The sequence below is a fragment of the Poromitra crassiceps genome (assembly GCF_964638095.1).
Source record: "Poromitra crassiceps genome assembly, chromosome: 6".
Lineage (NCBI taxonomy): Eukaryota > Metazoa > Chordata > Actinopteri > Beryciformes > Melamphaidae > Poromitra > Poromitra crassiceps.
This window is the reverse complement of record NC_139627.1, coordinates 42,565,848-42,579,021: the sequence shown is the minus strand read 5'-3', so window position 1 is coordinate 42,579,021 and position 13,174 is coordinate 42,565,848. Positions and strand designations below refer to the sequence as shown.

At 39.4% G+C, this 13,174-nt stretch overlaps 1 protein-coding gene across 1 annotated transcript; it reads right to left on the bottom strand.

Annotated features, from left to right (window-relative positions):
- Positions 1 to 2,205: 2,205 nt before the first annotated feature.
- slc15a1a (solute carrier family 15 member 1a) lies at positions 2,206 to 11,726 on the bottom strand (the record flags this gene model as incomplete). The annotated part of the gene is made up of 22 exons (XM_083638247.1): positions 2,206 to 2,415; positions 2,604 to 2,711; positions 2,841 to 2,978; positions 4,239 to 4,353; positions 4,756 to 4,802; positions 6,395 to 6,547; positions 6,690 to 6,809; positions 7,165 to 7,246; positions 8,241 to 8,329; positions 8,419 to 8,451; positions 8,562 to 8,606; positions 8,691 to 8,780; positions 8,895 to 8,981; positions 9,075 to 9,157; positions 9,578 to 9,661; positions 9,837 to 9,927; positions 10,231 to 10,330; positions 10,454 to 10,573; positions 11,004 to 11,145; positions 11,242 to 11,329; positions 11,548 to 11,582; positions 11,720 to 11,726. 22 exons carry the CDS (start codon positions 11,724 to 11,726, stop codon positions 2,206 to 2,208), a joined length of 2,067 nt encoding a protein of 688 aa, XP_083494373.1.
- Between the last annotated feature and the right edge of the window lie 1,448 nt (positions 11,727 to 13,174).

Here is a 13,174-nt window from a genome sequence, read left to right as displayed (position 1 = left end):
GAGAACCAATCAGAATCCAGAGGAACCAAAAACAGTGCACGTGTCGTCATTCGTACACTATTCGTACACAGAAAAAGTTTCTCATCACCAGGCATATATATATATATTTCCACATAATATATATTTCCACTATATATATATGGTAACCCTTTATTTTACAGGTACCCTAGTTACATATGAACTATTTGTAATTACACATGAACACCAAATGTAATTACACAGTAATTACCAATATTTATAAATGATGTTCATATGTAGTTACATTGTAACAGACCTGTAAAATGGAGTGAGTCTGTTCAACTGTAGTTACATTGTAACGGACCTGTAAAATGGAGTGAGTCTGTTCAACTGTAGTTCATATGTAGTTACATTGTAACGGACCTGTAAAATGTATATATATATATATATGTATATATATATATATATATATATATATATATATATATATATATATATATATATATATATATATATAGTAATGATATGTTGTTGAATTCTTCTGCATTTTAAATACTTACTGGGAAAATTCAAATAGGCTACGTTTATACTTTCCATAGCTAGCAATACCACATTGCTTATATTTATTGAGTTGCAGAGCATTTTTGCATGTGGTAACTTCTAACAAGGGTGCCAAAGCAATTTTTGTCAAAGTCCCCACAATAAAACCTCAGTGGATGACGTAAGCTTGTCCAGGAAACCGCCATCTGAGGTTGTTAGATATGATTTAGTGCAGAATAAATAACTGTCTCCTGAGACAACAGTGTAGAGCAGTGGTTCTCAAACTTCATCACGTCAAAGACCCCTAAACTGACAGGAATTAGACCACGGACCCCCATTTCATAAGATTTAGTCCCAGGGTCCCCCGTCTGATAATATTTGAGCTTTTGTGACTGATTGGGTGCACCTGGGCCCGGTGCACTCATTGGGCTTAAGAAGACCTTCAGACCATTCAGTCTCTCTCTCCTCCTCTCCTCCTTTAATATAGTTTGTGTTGTCTAGTTATTCCCTTAGTTTTAGTTAATAAATTATTGTTTTAACTTTTACTTTGGTGTATGACTCCCCTCTTAATTTCCTGGACTAGTACTTGTACTTTTACTTGTACTTCTTCTTAATTTTCACTAAAGTTACAATACTTATACTTGAGTAGGATTTGTCAGTACTCTTTCCACCTCTAGATACAGGTGATCTGAAAATAGGTGAGTAAACTCTGCCTCATTTCAAAGAGGTGGGTAAACTGCGTTTACTTGTGTTTACCCTCCACTACGCCCCTGCCCTCAAGGACCTCCGGGGGTCCTCGGACTCCACTTTGAGAACCACTGTAGAGAATCAAACCTGCAATCAAAACAATCAATCATTCCCATGCATTGTCTCCTGCTAAGGAAATTAAATAATGATGCAATGGAACAATTTCTTCTTTGGTAAGCCATAGGGATCAGGCCACTCCATCCTTTTGATGTGGCAGTATTTTAGGAAAGGGATCTAGGATACTCAATAGCCTATAGCCTCACATGTTCTAATTTTGGCATGCTAAAAAATAAAACAAAATTCTCATTTGACACCATGTTGGGGAAAATGTTATGAGCAGGATTATTACTTGCAGGCCACCACATTACACGGTAAAAGGGAGAGAAAAGGTGAAAGCCTCTTGGATCCAGGCTCTGTACAACAGTAAATGACATCAAATGAAAGCAAAATAAGTAAAAGTTGTAAGGTTGGTGCAAAGTCTCAGGTCAAGAATTGTGAATGAGGAAAAAAAACAGAAAATATTCATTTTTATTCAAAATGCTTATGCAAACATAACTTAAACATAACGCATAATATAAAAGAGCAATTACATTTGCCCAATGTAGTTATGTATAGCTCAGCTGGTAGTGTATTCATTTATCTTATTGAATGTAATGTCTTAGAACTCCTTTGTTTCCCTGGTCAAAACTAGTTACTGTATTTCACATCAAAATATTAACAATAAAAAGGTATGATTGCCGTCTCTCTCTTGTCATTCTTTCACTTTCTCTCTTGCGCATGCGCACACACGCGCGCGCACGCACAGACACACACACATGCACATGCACACGCACATGCACACACACACACACGCACACACACACACACACACACACACACACACACACACACGCACGCACGCACGACAATAGTTCAGATTGTCAAACCATTGTGGATACTGAATCAGGCTTTCTAGCTTGTTCACAATTTGGTTTGTTTGGCTTTATTATCTTCATCGTGAAGTTGAATTGAGTTTTTCTTGACCAGGTCAATCTCTTCATATTCATCATCTCTCTTCTTGAACTGGGCCTCAATTTGTGCAGGGTCCATGTAGGTGTAGAAATGTGCCATAACGGAGAAGATGCCACATACTGCAACCAAGAGAGAGGCAAACAGGAGATACTCTGCCCACTTTGAAAAGGGAGAAGAAGAGAGAAAAACATTGCATTAATACATCAGATTTTTCTTTCTCTTTTACTATCACCGTCACTGAAAGGGTCCACAAACAGAGAACACCATCTGAAAAACCCACCAGAAATTGGATTTGTTGAGTTAACTCTAATTTGAGATGATTAATATTATTATTTTTATTTTTTTACCTGTTCGGGGATCTGTGCAAGCTCAGCCACAATTAGTACGATAAAGTTGCCAATAGCCACAGTGAACAACCAGCCAGCTTGCAGCACGGCTTTCATGTTGCTAGGTGCCTTGGAGGCAAGACAGGAGTGAGAAAATGACAATGTCGTGAACAAACACCCCATGGCACATTTCAGCTCATATACTACAACGTGTAGAGAAAGCTCTATATATACACACACGTCACATGTTGTCTTTACCTGTGAGTAGGAGAACTCCAGACCCGTGACAGAGAACACCACTTCACCAGCAGTTATTAGGAAGTACTGTGGGATCTGGAGGGCCATGTGAACCGAATTGGGCTGGATGTCTTCTATCGCAGTAATAGATAGCTGACACTAAAAAGAGTAACAGTAAAAACAATACAGTTTAGAGCAGTGTTGCTGAACCAGTGGGATGTGATTCAAAAGAGAGAAGCAGGACAAATTCTGACAGAATATTGGGAGCAAGTCCCTAAATCAGTTCCTCTGCAATTTTGGAATATTTTATGAACATGGACATTTGAATGGTAGATCAATACAGAGGTCGCTGGCGTTCTTGGAAAAACAACAACATTGCTTATTTTGACATAAACCATTTGTTTTTCACCCATGGGTCAACTGTGAATCCTGGGAAATATCACAGATGAAAATAATGTGTTGATCAGAAGAGGAATGCTGCATGGACTTCAAACATATTCACTGGAGAGTCCATCATTTTAGGGACAAAAGTTGCAATAGTTGCAACGCCTTTTATTATTCTATAGCTATTTCATGTTAGGTATGCTTTCTATCATTTTAACGTGAAATAGTCAAGAATAATAAAGGCTTTTATAACTTTATACAGACGAGCGTGCTTTGGATTCTTTTTCTATTTCCCCACTCTCCAATAATAATAAACTTTGAGTGATCAGGCTACACATCATAAGAGGGTCATGTCGTTTCAACTAGGTGGTTTTGGGACTGTACGAATATGAATGCCCCTATTTTAATCTTCAATATCATCAAATAAATAAACAATATACATGATCTATTTGGCAGAGGCCTAGATGTTTTCATACGTGATTTTTTTCTCTCTCTCAAAAGGTTCAACTCAGTTCATATTCATATCGGTTGCTTCCAGAGCTTTTGCCTACCGCGCCCCCTATCTGTGGAACAAACTTCCACTGTATGTTAGGGAATCAAGCTCAGTTGAAATGTTTCACTGCACTACAGCCTTCCTTAGAACCTTCCAGCCGGGTTTGTCACATATTAAAACACCCTTTTATTATGGATGTTTTTTTTTGTATGTGGCTGTTTTATTAGTTTTTTCTATTATTTGTATTCGGACACCCCTTTTAACTTGATGTTTTTAATGTGGCTCTTGTATTGTGTTTGTTTTGTTTGTAAACATCCTTCTAACATTCATATTTTTAATGCATTGTTTGTTATACTTTGTCCTATGCTTTCTTTTAATTGTAAAGTGTATTGGGACCATGCTTCATGGTGATTTTGCACTTGAAATAAAAATTGATTGATTGCTATGTTTGTATTGCATTTAACATAGATGGATGCAACTTAGTCAGATTTCCCACAGCTAAAGCAGGTGAGAATCAATATATTGGAGGGGGTGAAACTTACATCGGGTGTAGGGGTGAAAGTGAAACTGGGGATAAGGATAGTAAAGGAACTTCCAAATCCAAACTCCTTGGAGTATTCACATGACTGTGCACCATTACCTATGGTGAAGGTGGCCCTGACCATTCGGGGAAAGAAAAAAACAACAGGGCATTATTGGCATTATTGTTTACAATTATTAATTAATCTGGTGAATACTAAAAGCAGTAAATTAACAGGAAAAAGAACAGAGAGAAGAATCCCTTACTTTCCATTTTGTAGCAGCAAATATTGGGAAGAATTGGATGGTGTAATGACTCCATATTGTTCTCCGGATACATTCACTGTGACTGGCAAATCCATTCCATTAACAAATCTGAAATGGTTACACATTGAACAAAAACTTGACACATCATGCTATAAAATAAAATTAATAAATAAGCTGTTCAAAACCAACCAATTAATGCCCTTCACATTTAAGCATAGTTCCTATATGTAGCAACGATTCTAATTATTTAAAGGAGATCAAAATCTAATTTACCTGATCGCATTGTTGCCTTCCTCTGGCTTGACACCTACATCATCAATCTGGAATGGAGGATCACAGCCAATAGATTTACACTGAATTGACCCTTAAAATGCCTTGTTTGTCTTTACTCTTAATATGATTAACTCATATTAATCTGACTAGTGCAGTGCCCGTTCCCCCATGCACCACCCCGTGGGCGCTTCCCCCCGCACACACACTGCACTCTGTCAGGTCCCCCTAAGGCTAAGCCACGTTTGAAGTCGATCCGACAAACGGTTCTCGAGATACGCGAAGGACAGACATACAGACAGTCCTGGAATAAGTCCAAATTGCATGAAATGTGGCACCGCACTCCATCGGCGTCCGAGCAGCGCACTCCCCAAGTTTGAAGTCACAATCGGACAAATGTTTCTCGAGATAAACTGCTTTTTGTGTTGCCAGCAGGTCGCACTATGTCAAATTGCAATAAATTCAGCGCCGCACTACTTCGAGTTCCCAGGAGCACACTCCTCAAGTTTCAAGTCAATCGGATGAACGGTTCTCAAGATAAACCACCTTTTGTGTTGCCAGTAGATGGTGCTGTGCCGAATTGCACAAAATTCGGCACTGCTCTATGTCAGGTTCCCAGCCGCACACTTACCAAGTTTGAAGTCGATCAGATGAATGGCTATGGAGATAAACCGCTTTTTGTGTTGTCAGTAGGTGGCGCTATGCCAAATTACACGGAATTCAGCTCCCTGCACTCCGTTGAGTCCCCCTAAGCGCACTCCCCGAGTTTGAAGTCGATCAGATGAATGGCTATGGAGATAAAGCGCTTTTTGTCTTGCCAGTAGGTGGCGCTATGCCAAATTGCACGAGCAGCGCGCAACACCCAGACAGACCCAGGCAGCAGGACAGGATTGACAAACGCAAGCCAGAATATCCGATGCCCACCAGCAGCAAATCAAGACCAGCAAGAAGCTGCAACCAGCAGCGCACGCAGGGGCCAGCGCTGCTGGTTGTAGCTAAAAAATATTATTCTGCCAAACAGAATTCCCTGGCCTTCACTGTTTTATTGAAGGAAATTATTTTTGAGGTGTGACTACATTAGAAAAGATTAGCTTCAGAGTCAGTGATGTGCTTGAAATGTTTAATTTCACAAAAGGCCAATTATCTCAGCTTCTAGAAAAAAATTGCTCTTTTTGGATGAATCAAGCTATCTTCTCCGGCTCATAACTAAAGAACGGAAAATGGGATCAATAAACTTTTTTTTGCAGATGATAGAATAGAGTCTCATCGTTCTTTGTGCGTGTTCGGTGTTTACATAGTAATATCACACAATATTCTGTGGGCCTCGAGAAATCACTGAAAACGCTCTGAAACTCTGGCACTGGGAGCATCCGTTCTCCAAAAGTGGCTGGCACTCAATGAGTTAATGTCAAGCTGGGGCTGCGGCTTAGGGCTTGAAGGAGCAGAACTGAAGGAGCAGAACTGAAGACACATATTCAAATATCGAACGTGTTTCGTGTCCGAATCGCACGAAAACAGGGCACCGCCCTCCGTCGGGTCGCCATCAGCGCACTCCCCGAGTTTCGGTTCTCGAGATACGCGAAGGACAGAGAGACAGACAGACAGACAGACGCTCCTCCAATTATTAGATAGATTAACTCACCAACGGCCACTCATTGTTGATGTCTGAGGGAATGAGAAGCGTTTGCCGCTTTCCCATGCCCAAGGTAAGGACTTTAGAGGAGTTATTAAGGCCCACTGAAACGTTGATCATTAAATTTTCATCTTCAAATACAAAGTAGTTCTCACTGGCCGGCTGCAACAAAGAGAAATAGGTATTATCGTGAAGTCAATGTGGTAAGAATAAATCAACAGAAATGCAATTGGATTGTATGTTACGACTATATTTTGTGCAAAGTTTTGTGTTATGATTATTAATATAATGTAGGGGGACATACCTGATCTAAGTCAAGTTGTACCGGATTGTAGTGAGGCAGAGTTACTGTCAAGGGGTGATTGCCCATGTTAACTACTTTCAGTTGATTCTGGGAGGCTGATGGGAAGGTTGGCAGTGTTTTCTGAAAAGTGGTACAATGCAGAAATGGGCACAATTGCTATGAAATCTAGTCAAAATAAGTCATTGTGAAATATGTAACATTTCTATATGTTAAAATAAAATCTTCTAATCTAATCTTCTTCTTAATTATGATTCTGTAGTCAATCAATCAATCGATGTGTGTTTTACACAATGATCATCCACAGTCTCTTGCACACCTGAGTGAGAAGTCTTGTGGCAGGTGCGTAGGTGGAGTAGTTGCACTTAGAGGAAGAAGGGAGACCCGCAGACTGTCTTCACTTTTTAACAGTGTGCGGGTGTCCCTTCTTCTTCATATAAGGAAACAATAACATAATAGATGATGTGGAAATACTTACATCGATCTCAATCTGAACCAGAGCAGCAGCGACAAAAGCCATGGCTGCCAGAAACATCCCCACTGTCATTCTTTTCAGGGGTCTGTTGAATCAACATTTAGTTCAATTACTGATTTGTTCAAGCATTGAAAACATAACAGCAAAATGCCTTAATTGTAATACAGCAATATGGTATTTTTTGCAGAACTACAGCATTAATGGTTGCATTTCCATAAGCATTCAATTGTCTCCATCCTATGCTCATATGGGCCCGATGCAGTCTGTGTAAAGTTACTATGTGGGTTTTAAGCAGTTGGCCCAAGTTTGAGCTATTCCTATTTAGTTTGGTTGTTGTTTTCTTTGGTTTGAGAAGGAGGTTTATTAGCCTGCATGGAAATGTCTTGAGAGACCGGCTGCTCGCGTGTAGCTCAGTCCTCCATCGCTGAGCAGTTGACAATGTATATATAATATAATAATGTAATAATAATAATGTATATATATATATAATGTGTATATCCCATTTGTATATACCAGATGTATATTTTATGTGTCATTGATAGACAGTTCTTTTTTCTGTTTTTCTTTTATAAAGTACATTGTGTAATACAAAGGTTTTGATATTTGAAGGGCCCCAGTGGAAATACGCAGGCTTCTAGTTTGCAACTTTAAGCTGCTTTACTGGGCTATCCTTGGATCATTCTATTCTTCGATTTACATAATGTGTACTTTTTTTTTTACTAGTGTATACATGTAAATTTGTAATGCTTTTATGTATTTTTGATCCGAAATAAACCAAACCAAACCAAACCAAACCAATGCAGAGTAGGTGGGAGGTGGAGATCGGTAGTGTTTCGAAATGGCCGGGGTGTTTTTGTTTCAGAGTACAGACATGGGGAGTGAATTTTGAAAGACAGCATTGTCAGCACCTGGCAAAGCAATTATTTTATATTGTTATTGATCAATAACCCTATAAACTCCCACAGATGTATCATGGGCATTTTGTAATAGCAGTAAAAAATTACATTTATTGCCCCTTTAAGTCAATGTCTGGGTCAGGCCCTGCTGCGGCTGTCTGACTGGGTTCCAGCAGCACTTACGTAAAGTTTAGGCCACACTTTTTGATCAGAGGGTAGATAGCGCTGTCCATGATAGGCACCAGAGTCAGGATCAGGATGGGGTTGACCGTCTTTCAAAACATAAATTGAACAGTCAGAATTTTCTCAAATGAAATGCAATATATCGGTCCAAACACACAATACAATTATTTTAACTTACCTGCATTTGATCAGGCTGTATAATAAGAAATCCCTGGAGGAAGAGAGAGAGAGAGAGAGGGAGAGAGAGCCATTAAGAATCTGAACAAACTGTTTTGTTGTTAATTGTTAATGAAGTGTTTTTTTTTTATCAAAACAACTTACAAAATTCCCGTCCATGGTGGTGGCTTGAAGTGTCCATCTAGAGCCCTTTAAGGAAGAGGCCAAATTTAGCAGTTTCCACTGGCAATATTTGTGGATAAATTATTTTACCTTCGGAAACATGAGTTATACCTTTTGGTCAAACAGGGTCCAGAACATTGGAAGTGGGATGTATAAAAAGAGGACCTTGAGCACCATTTTGATTTGAGCAATGAGGAGTTTCTACAGGAAAGACAGAATATGAACTGCTGTCATTGTGAGATACAGCTTATTGGGAAACTCTGAGAAATAGGCATTTTGGAAACATGATCAAATAGAAAATGTATAAAAAGTTACATCATATTTGTCTTCAGCCCAGTCCATCCAGTGCTGCTTCTTTGGATATTGTGGGCTTCTGTGTCTGAAGCGGTTTCTAATGGCAAACTGAATGAGAGAAGCAAGATATTGTATTTGTATTGCATTGTATTGTTGTATTTGTATTGTATTGTAAATACAAACAGTATTATCCAGACTTACCGTAATGCATTTACACACATCCAGCATGATATTTCCCTGTGGTTTAGCTTTGTAGTACATACCACTCCCAACGATGAACACCACTGTGAGGACACCACAGACAATACGTTATCATCATCATGCTTTTTTTTCCTGACGAATTTCTTATTTTAAACATAAACAAAAATACACATCAGAAAACAAGTGATTACATACTATAAAAAATATAAATAAATAAAACAAAACAACTCAGTCAATGGCGATAGCAAATAATATTCAATTAGGCTACAGAAATCCAAAAGAAACCAAATGCAAAGTAATAAAGTATAAAGGGAACACACACACACACGCACACACACACACACACACACACACACACACACACACACACGGGTGGAAATGCAGAAGCCATCCAACATGCTTTTCCTCAACCTTTACTCTTCATTTTTACTTTATTGGTACTCTTTGTAAGTAGCACTGCAAGTCTCAGGTATCTTGCGTAGAAAATATTCATGTGAACATACCAAGAGCGACCACCATGAGTGCTGCAGGGACACCAAAGGCCAGTGAATAACATTTCTCCTTTTTGTGGATGCCACACTCCTGGGCTGAAGATGGGAATGGAAAAGAGGACCAGAGGTAGTCATTCAATGACAACTATGCCTGTCAAAAGCAACCAAATATCTCTCATGCTCAGAGGTTGTTATTTCTCATTATCACAAGTATGATGTTTATTGCATCCTTGGTATTTTGCAAGTTTACAAGTTTCCTACGCTTATCTACCTCTGAGGATGGGTGTGATAATGGTTGATAGGAGACTCCCAGCGTTGATGCATAGGTAGAAAACAGAGAAGAAAGTACTCCTCTGCCTTTGCTGCGGATAGAAAGAAGTCAGTGACCTTGTTTGTATTGCATGCATGTTGCACAATGCACTGCATGATGTGTAACACATTTGCGAGTAATTAACACCAATGTAACTCATAGCAAATAACAACCAAAGCTAGAACATCAGAGGGGTTTTGGAAAATCAGAGTTGGTTATTTTTGTTTTTCCCACACAGACACAAGGTGTGGTAGCAAGAGCAGTGAGGTAATACATTTATAATACATTACTTATAGTATACTTATATAATACGTATTTACTGTATATATTATACATGTACTATAATTCGGCTGACCTGGTGATCCTTAAACTGGTCTCCACCAAAGGCAGCCACACAAGGCTTGATGCCACCAGTGCCCAGAGCAATGAGGAAGAGACCCACCATGGACAACGAGCTGAATGTGGAGAAGAAGAACTGTGTGAACACAGAGCGCTGTAGCAATATGTGGTGAGAAGCGCCTGTCAGCTAGATTCTGACACAATTCTGTAAACTCAGTTTCAGTGCGAGAGAAACCCACACGTGAAAGGTCATGTTGTCTGGTGTCCCATCTCTGTCCGTGTCAGTAATGTCATGGATCGCGCTGATGGCCATCACAATCTGTCCAAGTGCGTAGACAATGGACAGGTAGATGATTGTCCTGCAGGAGGGAGAGGTGAAGAGGCTATTACTGTTCTATCCTGGTGACACTTCACACAAAAAAATCAATGCTGATTTATTATGCACATGATCTCACACATATCCGAAAACTGTAAACCGTTTTGCAGACATTCATTTAGTTTGAAGGATATTGACAGTTGACTTGAGGTCCAGTTAAGTGGGGGCCAGTGATGTCATCACAACCACACAGCCTTCTGATGACATCACTGCCCCTCAATAACTGTCAAACTAAACGAATGCCTGCAGCCTGTACAGTTTTCAGATTATGTGTAGGTTCATGTGCAAAATAAAGCAGCGTTGTTCTTTGGTGAAGTGTCCCTTTAAGATGAAAAAATAATCCAAAACCTTTCAAACACCGAGTCTACTGCAAGAGTGGACAACCTATACAGCAACTTGAGACCCTCACTCACTTAAACTTTCCCAGCCAGGAGTCGGCCACAATGGCCCCGAGGATGGGGGTCAGGTAACACAAGGCCACAAAGGCGTGATAGATAGAGGTGGCCAAGTCATCGTCCCAGCGCAAGAAGTATCTGAAGTACAGCACCAGCACAGCTGCAGACAGGCAGGGGAAAGGCTGCATCTTATTTTGTTCAAGACTGTAAAAGGACTGATGATACAGCTTTGATCTTTGCTGTCAAATGTTCTCACCGCGCATGCCATAGTAGGAGAACCTCTCGCAGAACTCATTCACAACGATGAAGAAAATGCTGAGGGGGTAGCCACACACCTCTATGTTCTGATGGATAGGTTAGAAAACACCATAGTTTGTGGCAGTAATACAGTAAATGGCATATTCATACTGAGAATGCTGAATAAATTACTGTAGGTCTATATGAATGATAACTTTAAAGAAAAGACCAAAATTGTTATTCTTTTAAAACTATTATGAATCCAAATCGAAAATAACAAGTGGAAATATACTGCGTGAGTATCAATAAAAGTTGTCTCCATTACCGATTTGCTCTTCTCTTTCTTGGGATCCTCTTTATCTGTGCACAAAATGGCACTTGTTTACAACACTGTGCCGTTTTTCATGAAAACAAACCAAAAAATCCCAGTGAAAAACAAATGTACAACTCCAGTCAATAGGATTCTATGAAAAGAAGTATGATGTTTGCAAACTCACCAGTCATGATGGCAGAGAAGGTACTCCCCGTTTCCCCTTCAAGTTCAATATCCCTTAGCAAACCCTGCAGGCAGCAGTTAGTGATTGACTGGTCAGACTGGAAGGTCTGGCCCAGGTGTGTAACGTCGCTTCTTATTAGCCCACACTCTGTCTCCCACAATGCCGTGGGTGGACTGTGGCCTGTTTTATGACGTCTTGAGATACAGGAGAGTCATAGTCAGCTATGTACAGCCCCAGATATAAACAAATATTAATTACCAAGAACACCTTAACTGAACTAAAGGGTAAAAATAAACATAAGTGAGAATAAATGTACAGTATATTGATTAGGCTTTACTGTACATGACTGCTTCAGTCTGGAAGGGCCTAGGGAGCTCAAAGACTACAAAGCCATACCCCCCACACCCACTCTATGAATGACCTTATACTTACAAATGACCTGATTGTCTTCTAATGCAGATTTGACCATAGACCGTTAAACAAGTCCTGACTCTCTCCCACACCCAGCTCCCCCCTCCATAGCCACTTCACCTTCTTCTACCAGCCAGGACAATGTCACCCCCCCACCCCCATTCCCAAGTTCCCCCTGAGGCCCCCCCTCGCTGCCACACCATGGAGAACAACCTCCCCTCCCCAAGTCCACCTCCAGTCTCAGTCGCTGCCCCCACCCATTCTAATTACAATTAGGTCGACTCATTATTACCAGAAATTACTAGTTACTTCCTGATCATTTCTATGTAATTACCAGTGTTGGGGGCAACTCATTACAAAAGTAACATATTACATGCAATATATTACTTTTAGCAGTAACTCAGTAATATAACTTATTACTTATAGGATTTCAGTAATATTATACCAGTTACTCTGTCAAGTAACAAGTTACAAATTGAGTTATTTTTTTTTAAATCCAAGCACATATTTAAATAAAGATACAATAATTTCCTAATCAAACTGTGTTTTATGCAAATAACCACTATAGATGACAATAACAAAGGAAAAAGATAACATTTAGAATTTTGGATTGTTTACACTAACTTTACAAGGCAGTTGAAAAAAAAATTCGGGATGGTTCCGGGGCAGTGTTGGGCAAGTTACTTTCAAAATGTAATATACTACATATTACTAGTTACTTTAATTTGAAAGTAATAAGTTACTTTACAATATTTCTGTCTAGAGTAACTTGTTACTTATTACACTACTTTTGCATTACTTTCACAAAAATAACAACAGTAGCAGAATGACATCGCCGCCACTGAACCATCCCAAAAAATAATTTCAACTGTCTTGAAGTCAGTGTAAACCGCCCACAATTCTAAATGTTATCATTTTCCTTTGTTACTGTCATCATAGTGGTTATTTGCTTAAAAATACACATATACATGATTGTATCTTTATTTAAATGTGCTTTGATAATAAAGTAACTCAATTTGTAACTTGTTACTTGACAAAGTAACT